General features: G+C 42.8%; 2 protein-coding genes across 2 annotated transcripts in view; both read left to right on the top strand.

The window, feature by feature from the left end:
- The first annotated feature begins 244 nt into the window (after positions 1–244).
- Positions 245–20,015, top strand: uimc1 (ubiquitin interaction motif containing 1). Its single transcript, XM_078286921.1, has 20 exons — positions 245–452; positions 1,309–1,427; positions 2,322–2,580; positions 3,388–3,554; positions 5,053–5,907; positions 6,759–6,822; positions 7,006–7,109; positions 7,661–7,782; positions 8,644–8,947; positions 9,404–9,508; positions 11,199–11,254; positions 11,440–11,627; positions 11,858–11,925; positions 12,864–12,978; positions 13,369–13,695; positions 14,415–14,496; positions 14,606–14,717; positions 15,003–15,051; positions 16,009–16,048; positions 17,816–20,015. The coding sequence occupies exons 2-20, from the start codon at positions 1,311–1,313 to the stop codon at positions 18,015–18,017; spliced, it is 3,336 nt and encodes a 1,111-aa protein (XP_078143047.1). The 5' UTR covers positions 245–452; positions 1,309–1,310; the 3' UTR covers positions 18,018–20,015.
- A 1,558-nt stretch (positions 20,016–21,573) lies between these two features.
- Positions 21,574–25,078, top strand: part of LOC139910168 (hexokinase-4-like) — a 34,660-nt gene continuing 31,155 nt past the window's right edge. Inside the window, exons 1-2 of the mRNA XM_078286897.1 lie at positions 21,574–21,691; positions 23,931–24,047. Of these exons, the coding sequence (XP_078143023.1) occupies positions 23,931–24,047 (117 nt within the window). The 5' untranslated portion in view covers positions 21,574–21,691. The remainder of the gene's footprint in view (positions 21,692–23,930; positions 24,048–25,078) is intronic.

Genomic DNA, 25,078 nt, shown 5'->3' with positions numbered 1-25,078 from the left:
TACAAGAATGGAGTATAATCAATCTCCTCGTTTAATGATGGAATATACTGCAGGCTGTGTTCTGTGCATGTAAACATACTGTATGTCCTTTCAACCATTTCATTCATAGTGCATTGTAATGCTAATTTGGCAGTTTTTGTTCATTTGTTTTTTTTATTATGTGAAATTGAAAGTTTGTGGGCCCAAAGAAATCCCTTCCAAACCCTTAGGGATAATTTGAAAATTCCCCATAAACTGACTTTTTGTAGCCGACGGCAGCAATAGGAAGAAAACTAATCCCAGATGAGGAGACAAAAACAAACTTCAGTCCTGTGTGAAATCTGAGACTTGAGGACGGCATCAGCACTCAGACTGTCCTCTGTTGTTTCAGGAAGAACTCTCATCCTCGCTGCCGTCTCCGTCATCCAGAGACAAACGCAGGAGAGAGAGGGACAGGAAGACCCAACCAAAAGGTACACAACCTGAGCTTGAAAGGCATCAAAATAAATAAAAAATATTGACATTTCATCTTTTCAACTGTAGATTGAACATATCTGTTGGGCCGGGGTTTAAGCTAGGGAATAAGAATAAGGAAATTGTGTCTTTTCACTGTGAAATAATTAAAGTATAACTGTTGTTGTTAGAAGAGACACACACTTTGTGTAGCATTACCATGACATCGATCCACTCTATACAGAAACCACTGTGATGGCATTGTATCAATGGTTGTATCTAGGTTTTTTTTTTTTTTTGTTTTTGTTTTTTTAATGGCCCTCCATCACGGTACTTGGTATGCAGCACATTATGCTTTCACGGTGGCGTCTGTCTGTCTGTCTCTGTGTGTGTGTGTGTGTGTGTGTGTGTGTGTGTGTGTGTAGACACATTGTGTGTGTGTGTGTGTGTGTGTGTGTGTGTAGACACATTGTGTGTGTGTGTGTGTGTGTGTAGACACATTGTTATCAGCACAATAACTCAAGAACAATGCATGATAGAAGCTTCATACTTTAGAGCACCTTGCTGAATAAATAATGAGGAAAAACGGATTTTCTTGAAACTACTATAACTCCTTAATGCTTTAAGATAGTGTTTTTATTAATCCCATCTATATAAGTTGACATATATGTTGACATGAAAATATTTGCTACTTAATACATTAATTAGTTTAATTAATGACCTCATTAGCATAGCTGGTTATGTTTGATATATCATGATGATTATGGCGGACATTAGGCAGCTACAGATGAAATTGGAATGCATGTGTCAGCCACTGAGACTTGAATTTTTTGATTTACATTTTCTGTCCAGCGGTGACCCTGTCTGTTGTTTCAGAGATGACAGAGGAGGAGATGATGGACTTGGCTCTGCGTCTGAGCGAACAGGAAGCCAGCAAAGCTGCACACAGACGGCGGCAGGAGGAGGAGGCCATGATGAAAGCCATAGAGGAAAGTGTGAGTATGGAGAGGATTTGGGTTTTCTTTTTTTTTGTTCTTTCAGGAAATTGTGGTCACGGGTCCAGCTCTAAAGTTGCCATTCTCATTTTTATTTCCAGAACCGATTGCAGTTCCACAACTGTTCATATGTAAATTAAATTAAGATATAATGGCACATTGTAGTATTGGCCCAAAGTTTGTTTTCTGAGGGGCAGTAAGGCAGCGTCCACACTGATCCGTTGTCTGTCCGTCTCCATTTGTTTCAATTCATTTTCAATGAGAGCTGTTTGTTGTCCTGACTGATGACGCATCTGTCTCTGTCAGATTTCCATCCGTTTCTGAGTGGCCGCTGCCTAAGGCCAACTTTTTTTTTAAAGCAATTTCTTCCAGGGATTTCCTCCTGCTCCTCCTCCCCCATCATCACCATGTATATAATTACGCCCCCCCCCCTCCAAAAAAACAGGAGTGAAAAGCCCAGACCAGGGATTTCCTCCTGCTCCTCCTCCCCCATCATCATCATCTGTACAATATCTGATTTGTGTATATAATATATAATATTTATTCCAGAATTTATTCCAGCATCTTTGCACTCTGCACCATTGCACTATTGTCCTAGTGTTGTTTACATATGCGTATATATCCTTTTTTTTCTCTTTTTTTTTCTTTTTTTATATATGCATATTTGTACATAGTAGTTAGATGTTTAGGTTTACCTCTATTCATTTTGTTGTCCTTGTTTTTAGATGTGTATTTATTCTGTGTAAGTACATTGAGAGCAACGAAAAAACCTGAGTCAAATTCCTTGTATGTGTACATACTTGGCCAATAAAGCTGATTCTGATTCTGATTCTGATTGACTCGTGGACCAGTTGGCGCGTCGGTACAATAGCCCATTATTTCTTTTCTCTGTAGATGGTGAGCCAGACGCAGCCGTGCCCGGCCTCCCAGAGTGGAAGACTGCTCTCTGACGCCGAGCCCTCCTGCTCGCTCCCCTCCCGACGGAAACTCTTCTACCCGAACGGGAAGGGGCCGCCTGCCGGGGATCAGGGCGCCGGGGATCAGGGCGCCGGGGATCAGGGCGCCGGGGATCAGGGCGCCGGGGATCAGGGTGCCGGGGATCAGGGCGCCGTGGCGGCGGCCGGCTGCACCTGGGAGGCGAACCTGAGCCAAGGTAAGTAAATGAAGAGTGGAGTGTCAACGGCTATGTATCCCACAATTCTTTGTTTTGTATGCAGAACACATCCATAAGTGAGCCACAACGTAAAAATACCAGAATTTAGATTTCAATACCAATACTAAGTTTAATATGTAAAGATTTGATACTACTGCAATACCATGGCAAACGAGAAAAACCATCAAGCAATGTTTTATTGGTTTGATGTGTCTGAGTGTCTGTCAACAAGTTCAGTTTAAGATGCAGTGGACTGTTTGACCCTGTGCCATGTTGTTAGCTGTCTGACTCTGTTGAATTTTGCGCTGACTGCTGTAGTCCACTGTCAAGAGCCAGACTGCAGCTCTGTCTATTCCAATTCTTCTTCTTCTTCTTCTTCTTCTTCTTCTTCTTCTTCTTCTTTTAACTATTCCAAACCACAAGCCGTCCACACATATGCCCTCTGGAGGCGACGGTGGAATGGAATTTCAGCTTGTAGAAATGATCAGACGTTTATAAAATGTAATATTGAATTCAATCTATCACATCTGTATTGAAGTGATATTGAAATTTAGGGTTTTGTCACAACACTGGGTTGTACTGGGCAGCTCCCAGGTGTTAGTGTGGTGTTAGTGTGGTATATCAGCTTGGTAGTTTACTGGGTAGTGTATCTACTCTATTAATTGATATTTGAAGAATGATTACAGCCAAAATGACAGTTAGTCTAACCAACTGCTGATGCATAAATTCACATCAGTTTGGCATATCAGGCGGCTGCATTTGTCCCATGAATTTGTCTGTAAGCTTGCTCTATTATGATGCTCCTAGACCCGAAGGGAGCAGGGGATGAAAATAACAACAGGAGGAAGAAGCGGAAAAGGAAAGAAGGAAGCCCTCTGCTGGAGATGCCGGACTTGTCCCAGACCCAGAAAATTTACTCTCAGGCGTCACCCTTCAGCTCACAGTCTTCCTCAGTGCCTTTGGACTCCCTGCAGGTTAGTCCAAGACATCTTTTTCTTTTAATTGAAATTTTACTGGATAAACCGAAAACACATGTCAAGTCAGGTTTATTTATATAGCCCTTTATCACAAGCATGTCTCAGAGGACTTTACAGAGAATGTGTCTAGCTAGATCTAACTAAACACAATCAGTCGTGAACAAAATTATGTAGGATAAACATAGCGAAAAACACAAGATAGGCAAGAGCAGATTTAGCAAGACAAACAATCTACCTATTCTACAGCCTAACCTACCCGGCACCCCAGCCTTAGACCCTAATGCACACAAGGAAAAACTCCCAGGAAAAACCTTAGTAGGAAAACTTGGAAGAAACCTTGGGTGGGCTGAGGCAGATAGGTGATCCCCCCCCGGGACGGCTTAGCATGCAATAGGTCATGGGCAACAATAATGACAGGAGAAAACCGAGAGAGACAAAAAGAAGGAGAAGCGGCATGCGGCGATGAGAGGGGGCTGAGGCCAGCGCTAAAAATTCAGTGAAGCGAAGGGCAGCGGTCGTAATTCAGCGTCCCGGTGGGAACAGCGGAAGGGAAGAGCAAGGCCAGCGCTGACGACGAAGAGCCAGGGCAGCACCCGTCACGGCCAGGTAGAACGCTGCACTGGAGTCAGAGAAGAGGAGGGAGAGGAAGCCGCGTACACACACACACACAACACACCCAGACACACACACACGTACAGAGGAAGGGGAGAAAGCAGCTGCACACAGAACACACAGGGTCAGAGACACGATGGGTGGGAGCAGCATCAGGGACGGGACCGAGGCCGGCGCCAACGACCACTGCGCTGCACCGAAGTCTGAAAAGGGGAGAGAGGAGGGGGAGAAAACAGCAGCAACAGAACACACGGGAGACGCGTTGGGTGGGAGCAGGACCAAGGCCGGCGCCGACGACCGCCAGGCCGGAGCAACACCTGTCCACTGGCAGGTGGAGCGCTGGACCGGAGTCTGGGGAAGGGGAGAGAAGACAGCTGCACACAGCACACACGGAGTCAGAGCACGTCGGGTGGGAGCGGCAGCAGGGATGGGACTAAGGCATGCACTCGCAACCATTGCACTGCAGAAAGAAAGGGTGGAGAAAACCAGCCGCACACACACACACACACACACACACACACAGAGCTGTGCAGAAGCAGCCCAAAACACAGCTCGCTACAGGGGAGGGTTTGCGAGTAAGTTTAGCTGGAGTGCCATTTTGTGTAATCGCAACCCTGTTCCTCAAATTTTCATTAGTCTTATCAATTTTTTTTTCATGAATTTAAAAAATGACAATGATCCCATCATCAAAAAACGGACATGGAGGCTTGCTTATTACACTGCTGACGGCGAAAATGAATAGCCTTAAATATGTCATCTAATATTCCAGAGAGGTGCTTTGTTAATGTATTGTGTGTACATGTCTAATAGAGGCTATTATGTGTATGCAGCTTTGTTGATGTATGTTTGTATGTATTCATTCACTCCCGACAATGAATGGCAGGACTCCGACTCCACCCAGATTGACCATTGCCAGCTGCGTAAATCCCCCGTCTTGCCGTTGTTGTCTTCCCCATTGGCCTACAAGCCCAAGGTCCACATCCCCAAACTGAGCCAGGAGCTGCTGGCGATCTGCAAAACCTCAGGATTCGTCTTGTGCTCTCAGGAGAGTTTGACCTCCAGTCAGAAGTCCCTGCCTTCTCAACCTAAGAGCCCCACATTTCCGAAAAGCCCCGCGTGCTCCAAGAACCTCGCTTTTAAAAGTCCTGTATTCTCAGAGACTGACCAAGGGGAAGATGGAGAGACAGAGCAACAGAGTCCAGAATATTCTAAAAGCCCAGTATTTGGCAGGAAGAGCCAGAATCAGAGCCCCCCATTAGCCTGTGAACCCAAAGTCCCTCTCTGCAAGCTGAGCCAGAAGGTGCTGCCGACCTGCGAAACCTCCGGGTTCGCCTTCTGCTCTCAGGAGAGTTCGACCTCTTCTGAGAAGTCGCTGTCTTGTCAGCCCAAGAGCCCAACATTTCCCAGAAGCCCCGGCGTTTCCAAGAACCTCGCTCCCTCCGAGAGCCCGACATTCCCCAGAAGCCCCGTGATCTCAGAGACGGACCAAGGAGAAGATGGAGAGACAGAGCGGAGTCATGGCTCTTCTACAAGCCCGGTATTTGACAGGACAAGCCCAGTATTTGGGAGGACTGGCCCAGTATTTGGCAGGACTAGCCAGCATCAAATGATCCGTCTTGGTCCGCAGAACACTGAGGACAGGGAGTCCAGCGGTGATGGGAATTCACCAGCCAGTTCGTGGCGTGGGGGCGCCGCTTCTAATCGCGGCGCCAGGAATCACCCTAAGTGCCTCAGAAAGGTAAGTTAAGGAAGCCATTGATCTGAGGAAAAAGACCATTCACAACTTTTTTGGGGGGCAGTTCAGAATTTTCTTATTAAGGACAAATTATACTTCTGTGTTGAATAAATTACCCTTTACTTGGTCATCTTCCTCCAAACAGAATGACTGTTGTGTTTGGTAATTGGCCACTTCACACACACCATTGACCGCTATTCACGGCCGTAAAGTAAGCTGTCGTAAGGAAGCATCATTCTGTTCCTCAACATATCCAAAATACTATTTGAGCCCAAAGGGTGAAGTTGTCCGTCCTATCTGATTGGGGCACAGTGTCAGCCAGAGGTTCAGTATCTTGTTCACGGATACTTCAGTACGTATGGCCACACGGGGGATCGAACCCCTGCCTTCCGGTTGATGGATGATGTTGCTAAGCAAGAAGCCATCATTTGGAACAAAAACGTGTCTTTTCCTTCAGTGTGAGATGTTGGCCTCCAGTGATCCAGTCTGGAAAGACTGATCACACTAGGAATGAGCTCTCTATGTTTCGATTGTCTTGGATCATCATGCCAAACCAAAAATTCATAGTGCCAAGCTGATCCATTACTTTAAATTCTTTTATTGTGCTGCGTAAACTCTGGTTCCAAAAATACAACATGTCCACACCCAGAAACCCCCCTTCCTGGGTTTCAAATGGTCAAGTCAAAATCTTTTTCTTTTTTCCCAGATATGATCCATGTCCATATTATTTTTTTGTCCGATGAAGATCAGTGTTGTCTGAAAAGGCAGCTAAGTGTTTTATCAGCTCTCTACATTCAGTCACAGCTTTGTTATTTCCCACTCAACCCTCTGTTCTGATTCCTTTTGATTTGCAGGGAAATGGGATTGATCACGATCAAGATGACGAGTTTGACAAGATCACCATGCCATCCAAGTCGGGTATAATGATTTTCTTCTGCTTTTATCAAACTTCATGTACAATAAGGCAATTCAGCATTACATAATGGGTTGAGCTAGGTTTCTACATAGTTGCTCATCCAAGTGGCAGCAGGGATAGTTGCATCAGATCCTGTGTGTTGGTAATTGGGCGCCTTCTTTGCTGACGGTGTTTCCTGCCTTTAGGCCATGAAGAGGAGTCGAATAAAATTTCCAAAGACCGGAACTCAGCCAGGACAGAGCTGACCAGTGACATCACCTTACGCTGGTCGGACGAGGATGAAGAAACGGTAAAATAAAAGTCAAGTCTGTTCTTAATTGAGCAATATCTAATTAATGAAAAGACATAAAAGTTGTGTGCTAACTACAAATCTCCACATTTTAGCTGTGAATTTAATGATCCATGATCCTCTTTGTATGTAAAGGAGTTTTGATGATTTCACCTGATGAGAGCAGGGTTCCTCATCCATTAATTTGCAGTGAGATGTATTTATATATAGCTAAATCTTTTAATGATGGTAGGACAACACAAACTCTGGCAACCAAATAATAACTTGATAATAAAGCTGATTGTTGTCAAAGCAGTACTTTTATGTATATAGGTAATATGCTCTGAACTATTTTGCTAACGGTTCTGTTTCTAGCATTAACTAGCAAGCCTGCTTACACATTTCATTTTCTCTCACTTCTTATACGCACTGAAAAAGAAATAACGTCAAAAAATCTGTTTCCAAATGTATTACACATCATGTTGCAATCACTATTTTCAGCAGAAAAATGGTAATATTGTTTTTTGTCAGTATCATGCTGCCTTCACCATCCCTCCCTCCCTCCATTGCAGTCGGTGGGCTCGCCCAGCCCCGTCTTCCCAGAGGAGAGAGCTCTTCCTCAGCCCGACCACCACAGTGCCTCCCCAGACCGCCTGGCTGCAGCCTCTCCAGGGACGCCCGGCCCCAGCTGCAGGTAGGACCACCAGGATAGAGATATATCAGATATCGGCTGATACCAGGGCAGCTCTAATTGGGCTCTAATTGAGATTTTTGTGTATGTTTTATGTATTTTATGTTTTATTTCATGTGCTTGAAATAAAAGCAGCGTGAGTTTCTGCTTTGAAGGTCACTGGTTTGAATCCCCAGACTGGCTGGGACAATCTGGGTGGGGAAAGTGAATAAGAGAATGTGCGACGATTTCAACTCGGTCAGAAAAGGTTTGATGTTGATTTCTAACACAGTGAGCATAATTTTTTTTTCAGTTTCTGATGGTTAAATGGTACAAAGTGTGTAGGACTGAGTGAGAGCTGAACCTTCTGCTGCAGACACTATTTCTATCTTTGGGGAACAAATATCCAGTTTTGTAACTTCGGCAACCAGCAACAACAGAGGCAGGGAGATTTTGGCTAGTTTGGCAAGTAGCTGGCTGTCTATTGTCTGACATACCATGGGACTCCTGATTAACTATGCATACTGTCGACCAATCAGAGCATTCATTAAAACCTGGGTGTAGGTGACATCATTTACACCAGGAAGTAGATTGGAATTCTAAATCAGATTTTCAAAGGGCGATAGTCAAATTTCCACAATGCTGACAGTTAGAATAATTTGGGTAACTTTAGATTAACAGGTCCTTTGTTAAAGTATTATCAAGTATTGAGTGCTGATCTTGTTGTTGGACGGTACTTAAAGTTTGAAACCGATTACTGTTACTGATCACTGTAGGGCCTTCTGGTCCGGTTGGCTGTCTGACTCACTACGACACCCTGCTGCCCCTAAAAGCTCTGCGGTTTGCTATCAGTAGTTAAATGGAGTCGTATCTGTGTGTTCCCAGCCCAAAACCCCGGAGACGCAGTCCAGTCTTCGGTGCCAAGGAAGCCCAGAGTCCCGCCACGTTCACCCAGGAGAGGCACGGCTTGAGCAAACCTGTTTCGCTTGAACCTCCTTCCTCCTCCTCGTCCAGATCCACCTGCCAGCAGCAGCAGCAGAGACCGGAGACCGGCACCACAGAGCCTGGAGCCGGGCCGGGCAGCAGGGTCCCCGTCCCATCAGGAGAGCCTGCAGGAGGGGCGACGGTGCACTACTACTGGGGGGTTCCCTTCTGTCCGCGGGGCCTGGACCCAAACGCCTACACACAGGTGAGGATTGTTTTGTTTTAATAAATAAGAATAAAATACTTTCAGAGTTACAAAGTGTGGTACACACAGTAAAGTAGTAACTAGATTAGGTACATTCTGAATGTGTGTGCTTCTTGAAAAAGCAGTGGCCTACTTGTGTGTGTGTGTGTGTGTCCCTTCCTGTCTCTCTCCATACCTCTCTCATCCCCCCTTTAAACCTCTCCTTTCTCCTAACTTCTTCCCTCTCTCCCTCCTTTCACATCTCTCCCCCTCTCTCTCTGTCTCTCTTCCTCTCCTTCCTTCGGCAAGCACACTAATAAATAAGTCAATAAGATAACAACAATAAAAATGCCAGAGATTTCCTGTCTCATTTCTCGGTTGTGTGTCTGTCTGTCTGTCCGTCCGTCCACCTGGTCTTCCCTCCTTCCTTCCTTCCCTCCTTCCTTCCTTCCGTCCTGATGGTGTCCCTGCTGGCAGGTGATCCTGGCCCAGATGGAGGTGTATGAGAAGAGTCTGAAGCAGGCTCAGAGGCGCCTGCTGAGGAAGGCAGAGTGGGGGGAAGCCATCCTTCCACAGCCAGAGGTAGTTACATGGTTTTCACATAGATTTTGAAGCCCTAAGTGGTTTGTTTATGTGTTTTTTGTATAAGAATTGGAGCTATATCAGATTGGATTTTGACTCTGAAGGATCCAATACTGATCCAAACTGCGGCCTGACCTATATAGGATACTTACTACTTAAGTAAGTACTTACTACCTTTTAAAGAGCAAAATTAGTGATGACAGTCAACTTTTTTCATGCATTGGTTCTAAATTTTCCAGCGACACTGGCCACTCTACAGGAAACGTTTTAATCTCCATATGAGATATCTCAAGAGAGATTGCACACGTCAAATTTGCCAATGTAAACTTTTCGTGCTAGCTGGTCATTTCCTCATCATCATTCACTCCAGTTTCGTTTTGAAAGAAAAATAGGGATGATGACAAGCTCTAATTAATGTGTTTTGCATAAGCTTTTCCATATGTTATTATAAGGAGTACTTTTAATGGATTTACAGTTTATGATAGCTGTGGATATGAAAAAATGAAACCGTGTTTCCATGTGGGTATGTCCATGTATGTGTATGTCATTGATAATTCAAACACTGTGTATTTTCGTACAAACGTCTCACTGAAGAGAAGTGTGATTATCAGAAGAGGACTTGGCTCTGGTGTCACCTGGATTCCTCTGTTTTATCTAGCAGCACTAAACAGATGCCAGGTGGAATCACTGTGTGGCTTGTTGTTTCTAAACCACTGTTGAAATTAGGGATGCACCGATGCCACTTTTTCAATGCCGATACCGATTATGAGTATGAAAGTTTAAGTATCGGCCGATACTGAGTACCGATCCGATCCATTACTTTTACTGAACAGTGCAGGCTTACTTCCTTAGTTTGGGGTCAATGGACAAAATTATTGAGATAAAATCCTTGTTTTTCCCTCTGTTTGAGAAATACAGGCTTCTATGTGCCACAAATGCATAAAATCAAGACAGTTTGCTTTTATTTCTTACATGTTACTCATGGCTTTCGATATCAGATTTTAGTCTTGGGTAAAATCTCCGATACCGATATTCCATTTTAGCCTGGTATCGGCACCGATACCGATACCAGTATCGGTATCGGTATCGGTGCATCCCTAATTGAAATTAAGTGATAATTTTCAAACCATTTTTAAACATAGTAATAGTCTTATGCTGTATTCACATTGTGGTGACATGTAGTCGATGACAATGGGATGTTCATAGTTTTCAATAGGAGAACGATGTCTGCTGCGCCTGTAGGTGGACCCTACTGGCAGCTGAATTTTCCCAAATTTTGACTTCCACGGGACTGAAAACAAAGCAGACAGAGAAAAATCTATCAAAATGGATGTGCACACATATGTTTGTGCACCTGCTCATCTTGTCTCCTCTGCCAATGAAGATAAAGTTCCTTCCAACTGTCCATTTTGTCCTGAAAAAGACACTGTTGAAATCCCATTTGAAGTGGGGCGGTCGTGTGCTAAAAGTTGAAATATTTGTAAGTTCTGGGGCCTCGGAGCTGCAACGGTGCGTCCACTCTGTTGAGATAACAAGCCACAGAAACTAGCATGTGCAAAGAGGTTCCCACTGGACTGAAAACCTAAAAAAAAAATACAGCTATTGCACCTGATGTTTGGGGACAAAATCAGTTTATGAACACAAAACGATTCAAATTGTGTTTTAGCAAATATGCTTCATTTGTCCACAGAAATCCCCCTCGCCTGAATCCCCTGCTGAGTCGCCTCACCTGCATATTCCTCGAAGGTAAAACCTGACAGAACTTTTAACACACATGTCCTTAACACCATGTGTGTCATTAGGTCTGTGCACCCAATGTCACCAAGTCAAAGTCCTGTACATGTGTTGTATTTGGGAATTAAACTGATCGTGATTCTGGATTAGCAGTGCATGTGAACTGATGAGGACTGTTGAATCCAATACATGTGCAGGCGTGGCCTCAGATTGAGGAATAAAAGACCTGATGAGGAACTGTCCACCCCTCCACCTGAGGCAGAGGAGGAAGAGGACAAGAAGGAAGGTGAGGAAGACCGGGAAAGAGAGAAGAGGAGCAAAGAAGAAGAAGAGAAGGGAGGAGAAGAAGAAGATGTGGATATAGATGACTGTGAAGTTTGCCCAGGTATCGAAGCCGTTCCGTTATCTTTCGATGGATAGTATTAAAAGATATTTAGGAATATGTTATATTACTAAACATCCGCATCTTACTATTGACACTTAACGTCTTCTTTGCCACTTTTTTAGTTGAAGGAATGAAAACCTGCAGACTGTTGAACCTTAATGACACATGACTGCAGACCACTCATCTAAATTCATGACGGTTAAGTGTGTTTCTCCTCTTTGTAACAACAGAGACCCAACTTAGCAACGATGACGACAGCACACAGGAGCTGATAGTGGACACCAACGCTGGAGCAGAGGTGTGTGTGTGTGTGTGTGTGTGTGTGTGTGTGTGTGTTTCATTTTGACTGCACTCCACCGGTCATGTCTTTCCTGGGGAATCATGGTATTTTGAGAGGTTGTACTCCAGACAGGCGTAGTCAGGGAATTTGATAAATTCTCTGGGAAGTCCTGCAATATCAGGGAATTTTACAAATAGGTCACTTTCCAGGAAAATACCTGAATGTGATTTACAACTTGTTTCTCGTCTGCATTTGCATTAGATGGAGGTTTTCATTTGTTTTTCTGCAGTGGAAACCAGCCTGGTTACCCCTTGAGAAGTTTACTCAGGTGAAGAAAACATTAGGGAAGCTAATTTTTTTAGGTCATGGAAGTGCTGAAACTTAGTTATAGGAAGTCATGGTAGTCATCCCTCACTGCATACCCACAGATGAGCACAGCCGTTGCTAACTCGCTCGAGATGGTACCAATCTCTCTTCATTCTTTATTCTTTCTTATTACAAAGTCATTAATTCTTACTGTTTCACAGCCTGTTGACGGCAGAGATAGTTTTTAAAAGTTGACACAAACAGAGCAGTCTGACAGAAACACAAAGTGAGATGTTTTGATTTGGTTCAGTCGATAATCTAAAAATACATAGTTCAGATGGGAATCTACAAGCAGGAGACAAATGTAGTGTATATCTTGCTAGCCTGTTTTTCCTGCTTAGCCCCGCCTGCTCATTTTTCTCACATGCATTTTAAGATAAGATGAACTTTATTGATACCCGGGGGGAACTTGGAGTCATTGCAGCAACACGGAATAGGATACAAAATGAAAAACTAAATAAAAAATGTCACTCTACTATCATCTTTTCTTCATTTTTTGAATAGCATTTTTCCTGCTTGGATTTCAGCCTGACTTAAGAGAAGAATGAGAGAGTAAAATGTGACCTCACCTTCCTTGTGTTTGTCCACAGCCTGAACCTAAAAGCCCGACGCTGCCTGAGATCCAGATCCTCCTCCCAGACCGGCCTCCAGACCAGGAGCAGCAGCAGGAGGAGGAGGAGGAGGAGGAGGAGATGGAGGTGGACGGTACGGCTGCATACTTAGAAATAAAACAGAAAATCTAAATCGCAATATTGACTCCTGCAATTTTGCAATTTTTCACCTTTACTGATTCCTCCGCCCTGGTGTTGCAGTAAAAGGAAGCTGAAAATGGAATCAAATGTGCATCAAATGTGTGTTTAAACGGCTTCCTAAACCAGTTTTTGAATCCTTCTCCTTACAAATCAAGTTGTGTCTCAGAGTAAATCTTTGGTTAAATTCAAAACCAAGCAAATCCTAAACATTACAATTTTTCCAAGTGCTGAAAAGTAACTGTTGCAGAAAAATCGATGTCCACATTTATCACAGTTAATATCACTTTCACAGTATTCAGCTAGGAAACAAGAAATCAAAGTGATCGTTTGTCACTGTTTGCAGGCCCAGCGGACGGGGAGACGGAGAGGAACATCCCAGTCAGCAACACTAACGGAGGACAAGACGTGAGGATGGAGGTGGAGGGGGAGGAGGAGGAGGAGGAGAGGAGGCATCCAGAGGTGGAGGAGATAAAGGACCGAGCGCTGCAGGCGTCGATGTCTCCTGAACCGGAAGGAGCCGCCGCCGCCCCTCAGAGCCCCAAACTCAGCGTGGACTGTCCCATCTGTCAGGGCTCCTTCCCCCTGACGGAGATTGAGATGCATGCAGCCTTCTGCGATGGAGAGGTGGAGGTGGTGGAGGAGGTGAGGCCCGGGGCCGACTGCTTCCCAGGTGAGAGGCTTCCTTATTTTCTTATCCTACTCTTATTCTACTCATAAGAAGTGGAGTTAATTAATTATCTGTCAGCTGCACCATGCCTATAGTGACCAGAGTGAGTGATCATGTGGGATTTGAGCCAGAGAAATGTCCAACATTTCCCCGACTGGGGGGACAAAAACCTCGATAAACTTTTATGCTTTTTGTTTGATATTGAAATCATAATTAACTTTCAGTTCAGTTAATCTGGCCTGAACAGAACAGTCTTTACTGGGTGAACTAGAGCCTTTTATGTCTGTTTTTTGTCAGTAGAGATTCCCAACTTCACTTGCTCCACACTTTATTTACAAAACTTTTAATTTTTCATCAGTATTTTCCATATAAAGTCACTTCAGTATGGATTTGTAATCTAAATGTAAACTGTAGCGTCCGAACCATGGAGCAAGAAATGATGAATGTATTTACAGTGAGCTGCTCTGGACGAATGTTTTGAAGGACAAAACCAAGATGAAATGAATGAATGAATGAAATGTTTTTGAATGACAAAATCAGGTCGTGTGTGTGATCCCTCGTCTCGGTGTGAACAGCTTCTGAACGGGACAGCAAGTGTTTCCCGGAGCCCAGAGTTTAGTCTGACCCGCCCTCGTCTGATAGTCCGACCCCGGCTTGGCTTTGCTGTTTTCTTTTCCCCTATCACCGCATTTAAATCGCCCCCCTTCCTCTCTGCTTCCCAGTGTCACTGAAGCCTCGCAGGAAGAGAACCAGAAAGGGAGAACTAACTGCTGAAGAACCCACTGACCCCTCAAACCTTGGCAAGTAAGTAGGTATGACCGATTACATCCAGCTCTCTAAAAGCTCTGTGTTTTTTTTTTTTTTGTTTTGTTTTTTTGTCCGGACTCGTTTTGATCGGTCTCGTCTGCCGCAGGGCCAATCAGAAACGAGAGAAATGCTACGTCTGCCAGAGAGCCGTTCCCGTGAGAGACTTCAGCAGACACACAGAGGACTGCATCCAGCGCCAGGCCTCCAGGACCGCACTGGTACGCCTCCCATGACACCGAATAATAATGTGCATCACTGTAGTTTTATTCTAAGATGTTGAAATTCACACAAAAACAACAGCTGGCATGATAGAGAAAAGTATCTGCAAACTACAAACCAAAACAACTGATGATATAGTCAGGTGGATACCTTCTCATAGTGGGAAAACATCAGACAAAAACTAGTTTTAAGACTTGACTGATTGATTGATGTGATGTGATCAGTGTGTTAGTTGAGGAAATAGAAAAACATCAACTCTATTTTCTATATATCTGACCTTCCAGAAGGGAAACCTGCTGTCAGCGCTGGAGCAAACAGAGAGCAGGGATTCAGGTGAGTCTTGATTTGTTTCTGTTGTTTGTGTTTGAGCGGAGATTTTCTTATAAGCTCCTTTTTTTTTGTCATTTTATTTAATCTTTTTTTTTGTTTTTTGCTTCTGTGTTTTATCACTGTGCAGCTAAACTAAGTCTTTATGTCTGTGCTGTATTTCCTGTAGTGTATTACTCAGTGTTTTCTTTGGATTCCTATCACCAAGGTCTATAAATAAAGCAGTTGAGTTTTGGATTGGATCAATACAAGGGGCCGATATTGGCCTTTTATTGAATATCGGATATCGGTCAGAGAATAGTAAGATGGAGCTTCCTCCCTGACTGCAGCTACAGAAACACCTACAATTACATTTTATTTTCTTTGCACATTTTATTTATTCAGTTAATTGTTCATTTAATTGTTTTTTGTAAATTAATTCTTCATTAAAAGGCAGTAATGTCTCCCAGTGTTTCTTTTACCATTGAGTAGGTGTGTTGGGTCAGTCTGCCTTAAAGAGCTGCTGACACTAAAAGGATTTCATCAGTCTGGGTTTCAGCGGAGAGTTTTAGTGTCCCATGATGCTCTGAATGTTGTTTCATAGGCTTTTGCACCCTGACAAGAATACAAATAACTACATCTACTAAAAAAAGTAGATGGCATGTTTTTTATTATCAATGTTTCGGTCCTTCAGCCTTTTCTCAAGACGTGCAAAGCAGAGGATTTTATTCCTTCCACCACAGAAGAGAATGCAGTGATGTGTGTGTGTGCTGTTTCTATCCAGATCTGTTCTATCTGTTTCTATCTCTATGTATCTATCAAATGTAAAGATGCTGAATATTACCTATTGGCAGCTTTAGTACAAAAATCTTGGTGTGAACATCGGCTTTCGAAAACCAAAGTCGAACCCGAGTTGAGTTACTGACAGATTGTTGTGTGTGTGTGTGTGTGTGTGTGTGTGTATGTGTGTGTGTGTGTTTCCAGAGGCCGGCCCGTCTGGCTCCGCCTTCAGCAGCAGACCGGGGTAAGACACAAGATGGTTAACACTCATCCTGTATAACACTGTTACCTATCCTCAGCTGGTGATGTGATTCAATACACAACACTGGATTCTCTGTTACTCGGTGGACTCTTTGATTCAAAATGCATCCATCTTCAGCCTGAGAGTCGAACCCCTGACCCTGACAGTCATGATCCACCTTGAGTTAAATTTAAAATGATTTGGTCTATATGATGGAAATGTTTAGGCTGTGATACTCACTTCTTCAGTATGAGCAGTTATTTCAAACAAGGTGGAAAGTGATGTGTGATGTTAATTTAGGAACTTTGCTACCCAGATGCAGTTAGTTTGATCTGATTAATTCATGCATTCATGTTGTCATGGTCTAATTTTCAGCCTCACAGTGTATATTCTGAACTTTTTGCATCACAATATACTGACACAATATATTATACATCAGGTAATTTCATCTGTACACTGCTTTGTAGAAAGCCAACTTAAAGAAAAGCCATAATACCCAAAAGTATGTTCTTTACTATGAATGATAGCGATGTAATATGTGCAAGGTACAGACAATAATAGCAATAATAATGATAATAATTCCTCTTGGGTGTTATTGCTTTATTGTTACATGCCTATTCCATACAGTGGAAAACTGTTGGACAGTGGACTTTTATCTAAATCTGTTCATTCAAGTTAACTTATTGAATTTTTGTCTTTTCACGTAACCTTCTAGCTGGACGCCAAGAACCATAAACTGACTTAAAAAAATGCATGAAAGTCTGATCCATAAAAACCTCCTGCATTTTTTCACATTCAGTTCAAACTTTATTGTCCCGTAAAGGAAACTTGGTTTGAAGACAACAGAAACAACACAATAAAATAACACAATAAAAAACAAGAACACAATAAAACACAATAAAACACATAAGCTAAAAACGCAGTAGAACACTAAACAAATCACCTCATGAACAGACAAACATCAGTTGATAACAGCAGAGGGAACCAATAGATATCAATAGATACAAGACAGTTAAAAAGTTACACATCAGTAGAAAAATACAGACTTTTATACAGGCTCAGGACTCTATATCAAACATCATTTCATAAAGAAGTCTAATTCCAGTGGGGACAAATGATTCATGCTTTTTTTGTGATCAATTGTCTGTTTATTGATTTATGACATAAAATAAAACAGGGATCAACAGAACACTTCTATTTGGTAAACCTTAGTACAGTCGGACACATTATTCAAGGTGATAGTGTGCAATATTCAAGATATACACAACCAGTCAAAAGTTTGGACACACGCATTTTCCTTTTATTTTTACTATTTTCCACATTTTAGAATAACAGTAAAGACATCACAACTATGAAATAACACAAATGGAATTATGCAGCGACCAAAAAAGTGTTAAGCAAATCAAAACTATCTTATATTTTAGATTCTTTAAAGTATCCGAGCTTTGCCTTGATGGAAAGGCAAAAGGCTTTGGAAAGAAATTCATACATAGGATCAACTTCACTATTTATATTTGTCTAAGAAACACATTTCAAGCATTTAAGCAGAAGCCTTCAGATCAAAATGGCTTTAAGAGAATGAAAAACAGAACATTCAATCAGGTGGGTCCAGACTGTTGACTGGTAGTGTTCAGACATCAAAACAACAGAAAACAAAATATGAGTGAGGCAAACGCATGAGGAAAGCTAATGTCAGACAGAAGGGAGAGTTTCTATCTGACTTCTGTGACGAGGAAAGGTCTGTGGATTGATGAAGTCGTGTGTTCTCAGAGACGTGATCGACCTGCGGGACGAGGAGGAGGAGGAGGAGGAGGAAGAGGAGGAGACCGAAGCCGCCTCGGCCTTCAGGATCAGCGACTCGCCCATCAGAGCCTTCACTTCCATCTCCGAAGCCACCGACTGCCTTGTAGACTTTAAAAACCAGCTCCGGGCCAAGAAGCCCAGCCAAAGACGGAGGATGAGGAGGGAGTGAACAGCTGAAAAGGAAATTCAGAAGATTGAATGGTATTTACTGAAAATACTGGAAAACAGGAGCCTTAACTTATGATTTTGGAATTATTAGGTTGCACCTGACATTTTGATCAGAAACGACTCATTCATATACTGTAGCTTTACACACAGATCTTTATTCTTCATGTTGCAGATGTTGGATTTTTGAAAAATGTCCATGCAAGTAAAGCTATGCAAACTGAAAAGGTTATACTAGTTTTGCTTTATCTCCAAACCACTCAGAATGCAGATGAAACCTTGTGATCCAAGCTCATGAACAGCGTCAACTCCTTTTTTTTTTCTACCACTAAGTAATATTTTTCTTTTCTATTTGTATGTTTTGTCTTTTTTTGTTGTTGTTGTTGTTGTTTTGGACTACCTCTTCACTTGCAGAAACAAGATTACTTTCAGTTGCTGTTGGTTTGGTTGAATGTCGATGTGACGGAGGGGTTCGGCTGCAGTATTAGCAAACAGTCTCGCCCTCTTTCTAGATCGGATTCACTTTCCTGGCCGGTCAACTCGGAATACGACTTAAAATTTATGTTATAATTTTCTTATTTAGCAATCACACACCTTATATCCCATGAATATATCAACAGGAGACCAAATGCAGGACTTTACACGTTTAATTCGATCATGAAAAACCACATCTTTGAGTTAATGCAGCTGGGTGTTACACTGCAGCCATAATCATTTCTAATTCCGCTCATGGAAAGACATCACATGTAATAAACCTTCTGTTATGAGAGCTTCTAATCACTCAAACACAGTATATTGTCCTGCATGCCCTCAGTAAAGTGTTAAGCCATCATTTGCCAGCAGATGTCGCTCCAGCTGAAGAGTCATCGGGTCACTTGTCTTGTCGAGTGTCTCAAAGTTTTAAAAGCCGATCTGAGATCAGTTTTTGGCTTTAAAGGGAAAACTTCAGGATTTTGAGAACGTTTTGTTTTTTCAGCATACAGCAGATTCTCTCATCCTGAGTGTTTTACAGCGAATGAAACAGTAAAATAAGCTTCAATTCCCAGATCGTCAACATTATTATGGGCAACCAGCAGTAAGGAGGTGAAGAGTGAGAGCTGCAGTGCCCTGACAGCATTCCTGTGAGAAAGGAAATAGAGAAAAAAATGAAAATAATAGCTGGTGACAGTGGTAAGTCGCTCTGGATGAGAGGAAAAGCCAAATAGAATGCAAAATGTTGGTGTTGGATACAAACGAAGCCTCCAATTAATACGTTCAAAGATTTTTAACGCTGCTGTTTCTGTTCGGCACCTGCCAAATGCTAACATTTGTTAGCAATGCTAATGCAAGTTAATGGGAATTGAAACCATTTCCCTCCAAATCCCATCCCGTGTTGAAAGTTCTTTTCAACGCATTGGAGACAAAGTTCAAGTTTGTTCCATTGTAAGTGAACGGAGCAGAGATGAACTTTAGCCTTCAGATGTTTTGATGGAAAAATGTTTGTGAAATGTTTTCGATCAGCGACTCAAAACAGATTTGCACTACCGCTTGCAGCATCTCGACGATATTGTCACCGTCTTGTAAAATCCTTATTTCTGATTTTTCCATATCTTGTTCTCTACCCAGCTAACATTTAACTTCATTTTGTTTTATGACCCTCTGACCAAGCAAACCTATTGGAAAAAGCACTGTAAAATGTTTCAAATGTTAAAATGCAGTGCAGTCAGGTGTTTTTTTCTCAGTTCCTGCAAAGCTGACGTTGATAGCGATACAGTACATATATATATTTTTCAGTATGCAGACAATATAGGCCTTGAACACTGTACAGGCACTTTAGATTTAAATAATAGTGGTTTGACTCGATGTCACAAAACGGAAGTAAACACACTGTAATGCACTGAAATCACGTGTTGGTTCATTGATGGAGGAGATACAAGCTCTGTGTGTGGGGGGGGGGCTTTGGAGGGATCTGCATTGTATAACTTTATTTGTACATTAAACGTTCCAGTGTATGTTTACATTGTATTGAGAGTGTGTATTGTGTTGCTGCAACAATAGGAACAAATGGACTAGCTTGTTTTGTCCTTGAGAAAATATGACTGCGTGCCGTGAGAACTACAGAACATCAGTGATATGTTTTATGCATGGAGAGATATGTGGAACTGCGTGACAGAAAAACTTAAACTCCTCTGAAGCGGCTCCCCGAGGCTCAAGACTGAGGTTTTCCATTTCCTGTGAGACTTTGAAGCAATCGAGCGGCCTTCAGCGCCGAGCGTCTGTTATTTTGTAAGACTGTGACACAACATCCAGTTGCACCAGTTGATATTCATCAAGTCAGTATTTCAAAAACACTATTTTGTAATCAAATTTGTCAAGATGACTCCTAATCTGATGTGCTTAAACAGTTATGCCGGCAATCATTTTCTAAGTGTCAGTCAGGTGTTTCAAATGTTGGATATCTCCTTTGGGAATGAAGCTCTTCAAGTCTTAAAGAGCCAAAAATAATAAAAAAGAAGTTGACTGACATATTTTTCTATTCAAAATGTGATCAGTCTCATCATTTACCGATGCACAGGATCTGGTGTATCTATCCCGCTTGCCATTTTGGGATCAGTGCCTATGTAGAAACCAGCAGGCTTGTTACACCGGTCCGAAGAGCCTGGAAATGTGTGGACAAATTGCACAAAACAGTTTGGAAAAGTATGGAGCAATATTGTCCTGATATAAGGACACATTTTCTACGGTTTTAGCCCCCATCGTCTCACATGTTCTGATACTTATTGCTGTGAAGAATAGTGATCTTTGGGTCGATCTAGCACAGTTGGCCACATGACTATCGGTGTAAATCATACCCAAAATCTTCAAACAGACATGGCAGCTACATGACAGGGGTCCAGCTGAGCCACCTGGACAGACCAGAGGTTCCCCTTTCAGAGAGAATCACGCCCCTGTGCCCCTTTCAGAGTCTGCGCACGCCACTGTATATATAAGGCTTTGTATTTTTATTAAAAAAATTTCCACATTTCAGTTTTTTCTGCTTAAACAAATCTCCTTTTGTTTATTTGATGTATGGATCTCAGTTTTGGCTCCAAGCTCTCGATTAACTTTAAACCACAGTAATAAATTCCACCCAGTGTAAGAAGAAAGTAGTTCATCTGTGTCCTCGGGTTATAACCTCGACCGGTTCCTGGTACATCAGTATTGTTTTCTGATGCTTGGTGTGAGTTCCTGGGCACAACTTGAGAGATTTATTGGACTCGACAGTTTGGAGCGCGCGCGGCAGCTCTTCCCTCGTTGCGCACAGACAGACACCTGCTGCCGCAAACCTGACGAGCAAGAGCGCGCCTTGCCTTGGGTCCCTTTTGACTCTAGACATGATCATAACACAGTGTCTTTTTGGTATGTTTCAGCTTTTGGTGCGTGAGTGTTGTTTTGTTGCGTTTTGGTTTGTGTCGCCGCGCGTAATGCGTAAAGATCAGCTCGAGCCTATCCGAAATGTATCCTGTTCCCGGGACTGTCACGACAGAAAGCAAACAGACTGCGGGATCATTTTGCAACAGCGACATCAAACCTCCCTCCGCCGTCTTCAGAAGTGGGTGTAAACACTGTCCCAAACAGCTCGTGTACCTTCTTTTATTTTAAGGAAGTTGACTCCAGTCAGTCAGACAGTCGCAGCGCAGGACGCACAGAGAACTAAAGGTGAGTTACACTACTTCTGATGTTTGTTTGTTTTTGTTTTACAAGTCTGTCCATGATTCTGCCGTGATAACATGATTTTACCTGTTGGATGAGCGCTGTTGGAGTGTAATAGTCATAGTAGTTTGTTCACGGCACTGAACTGCAGGTAGGGGCGGGGGCTCCCAAACCTTTTCACCCACAGAAGGATAAACGCATTAGACCTGCTTGAAGGGATTTTTCTCCTAAGGAACCCAATCTGAGAAAATGTATGCATCTCTTATTAGTATAGCAATGAATACATAGCACTATAGGGAGTGAAATAATAGCACAAGTAAAGTATTACCTACTAGTCACTTCCAGCTCATTTTGCTGGAGACCCTTCAATTCAAGGCCCACAGAGGGTCCCTGGACCCCAGCTTTGGGACCCTCTGCTGTAGGTCCATCATGATTCTTTTACATGGATGAGTGACAGAAAGTCTGTATGTTAACTTGTTGGTGTTTGAACACCTCAGGCTCTTCTGTCAGATCATGACCTGACTGGTGTGGCGCGTTTTCAGTCTCCAGATCATTATTAGATTAACTGTGAATGTTCTGTCAAAGCACCTTAAGGGCTTTTATTCATTAGAAAAGTCCCAAACCTCTGCTGCTGTTAGTTAATCTGTTAGAGGCACAAATTCCCTGATACCTAGTCTCTGCTTTGTGATTGGTTATGCTTGTGGATAAACTTTATAACTGATCCTCCTTACAGCTTTATCATTAAAACACTATTCTGGCCAGTGCTGTGAATGCCTATAATTTACCATTTGCCCTGACATGTTTGGGACACCGACTTCTCATGACTATTGCTAAAAATGTTGTGTTTTAGTTCATGAAGTTGTTTTAAATGTGTCTTCCATTCAGAGATGGGAACAAACCTGTTAAAAGCACTTCTCAGTTTAGGCCGGTGCAGACTTTCACTCACCAGAATTTCAGTGAGGTCAAACCTAAAGTTGGGAAAGAAAATGAAAAACAACAGCCAAATAACCCAGTGTTGCAAAAATGTTCAGTTCCATCTGTTTCTAGTCACAGTCAGGTGTGAATGTGATGTGAGGCCGGGCGTGGCTGAAACAGAGCGTGTGTATTCAGCTAAGGTGAAAAAAAACTGCAGGTTTCATTCATGCTAACAGGGACTGTAGTATTGTCTCTGCCTTATCTCTGCCTGCATGATAAGTGGCTGTCCTGCTGAGCTTATTCAGAAGTTAATTACTTAGAAGAGAGAAAGCAGAGAGTCTCTACCAGATAAACGAGTGTAAATGATGCAGTTTAAGTTTTACAAACCAGGATTCCAGTCTTGCCAGAGAAATATGTGGATGGGCCATTTTTTCTGACTGACTTTACTGAAGGTTTTAAACATGATCAGCGTGGTGGCATACGCTGCCGCTGACAGACATTATAGCCAAGCAAAGCTATTTAATATCTAGGCATTGTAAGAATTTTACAAAGGCTGTGGAGCAGAGGGGAGTGAGAATTTCACTATGTATGGCCCAGATGTAGAGCGAGTTTTCTGGGAGCGGAGTGAAGAAGATCCAGAGTGCGCTGACAATGTACTTTGACCCGCAGACCCACCAGAGTCCACCTTAACAAATAGAGAAATGTATTAGAGGAACCCCACATATTTTGAGGTTATATTAAAAGGGGGCAGGATCCAGAATCTTGTATTTGGCCCGAAAAATGACATCACGCTTGACCAGTCTGTCTTCTGATCTGCTCTGTTCTTTAAGCCAATGAGAAAAATGAGCAGGCAGCTAGGCCCAATACTGCCACCGCCAGTGATACAAACATTTCTCAGAGGCAGAGCTGATCTGGAGGCAGAAATGATCTCACTGGTTGAGTCAGACCTCAGTGGGCGGAGCCAAAGAACCACAGTTTTTCTCGCTAAGTAATGTTAGACTGAAGCCCAGTGAAAAAGGAAAGGGATAAGAGAGGAGGAATATTAATATTATGAAGCCTAGCGCTCTGCTACTAACTGAAAAATGTAATCTATCCATATTAAATTATCTAGATTAGCTAGTTAGATCTATTACTGCTTCCATGTAGCTGTCATTCACTTTAGCAGGGAGCTTTTTCTTGGGATGTGGCTCTGCCTCATCACATCCTGTCTCACTGCGGCTCGCGGTGCCAAAGACCCGACAGAGTTGTTCCAGTTCCTGCTGGTCGCTGATAGAAGTCGATAGATGACTCACTGCCCCAATAACTTACTTTGTCAATTCCCTCTGCCCAGATGAGCAGCATGGAGGCCAAGGCTGAGAATAGCACTCCAAGACCCAAGGTGGCCAGACTGAGCGGAGATGGTGCGGAGCCGGACCAGGACATCGTCCCTCCGGACACGCTCAGTAAGGTACAGAGGCCGGGGGAGCGAGCAGGACGCTAGTGTCAGTTCACAAGCCACAGTCACTATTTGATCAGATAGAATGAGACTTTATTCTGTGTCCATTTTCAGTCTTTTTAGGTTCTCAACTGACACCTAAAGTAAGTGAAAGGAAACCCACACACCATCCAAAATGTTTCCTGTGTGAGATATCAGTCCTCAGGGCCAAATGGTCAAGTCATGATTTCGGCCAAACTGACTGAAAAGTCCCTAAAAAGTGTCTGGCCGCGCTGGGCTTGTGACCGGTGGTCACTTCACCCATGTGACCAAAAACGAAAGTTCAGATGGAGAAGCAGCAGAGAAACTTTACAGAGAGGAAATCTGTGGAAAAACAGAGTGGGTGAACATGGGTGTTCACTTGTTGCACTACTTTGAAAGAGGTTTGAAGAGTAAAACTGTATTTTTATTGTGAGATTAAAGACACAAACATTGGACAACTTGAAATTGTGATGAATAATTTTCGCTAAAGATCATAGTAACAGAATTTGGCCCAGATCAATACAGGATCCTCAGTAAAGTCCATGTCAGGGTGGGAAATTCGCTGCTTCTTCAACTCCCACTTTAAGGCAAGTTTCAGGACCGCAATAGAAATAAGGTTTTGACTTTTTTGGTATCCTCAATAATTTGGAAATGCATTTAAGTCTGTAAGATGGTCCACTAAACGCAACGCAACGCAACGCAACGCAACGCAACGCAACGCAACGCAACGCAACGCAACGCAACGCAATGCAACTATTGAACTGAACTGAACTGAAACGAAACTAACTCTAATTCTATCAAATTAAACTAAATCACATAACTAAACTTCACTGCCCAAATGACCTTTTGACATCAAGACATCAAGAGAGAAGGACAGCAGGGAGATTTCATCAGGACTTATGCATCATTGATAAGTCCTGATGCAGACTGTGGGAGTTAACAGTGATGTCTTGCAGTCATGCTCCATGATTTCAAGAAGTCAGTGTTACTGCTTTGAGATTCTGAAATTGGGAAATCCCCAA

The sequence above is a fragment of the Centroberyx gerrardi genome, chromosome 11 (genome assembly GCF_048128805.1).
Source record: "Centroberyx gerrardi isolate f3 chromosome 11, fCenGer3.hap1.cur.20231027, whole genome shotgun sequence".
In the NCBI taxonomy this organism is placed as follows: domain Eukaryota; kingdom Metazoa; phylum Chordata; class Actinopteri; order Beryciformes; family Berycidae; genus Centroberyx; species Centroberyx gerrardi.
This window is presented reverse-complemented; position numbering and strand designations above follow the sequence as displayed.

What these genes read in the sequence shown, in the direction of transcription:
- uimc1 (XM_078286921.1), top strand. Translation starts at nt 1,311, where the DNA reads ATGACAGAGGAGGAGATGATGGACTTGGCTCTGCGTCTGAGCGAACAG. An exon ending in TGACTGTGAAGTTTGCCCAG is followed by an intron (nt 11,628 to 11,857) that starts GTATCGAAGCCG and finishes TTGTAACAACAG; the next exon opens with AGACCCAACTTAGCAACGAT. An exon ending in AACAGAGAGCAGGGATTCAG is followed by an intron (nt 15,052 to 16,008) that starts GTGAGTCTTGAT and finishes GTGTGTTTCCAG; the next exon opens with AGGCCGGCCCGTCTGGCTCC.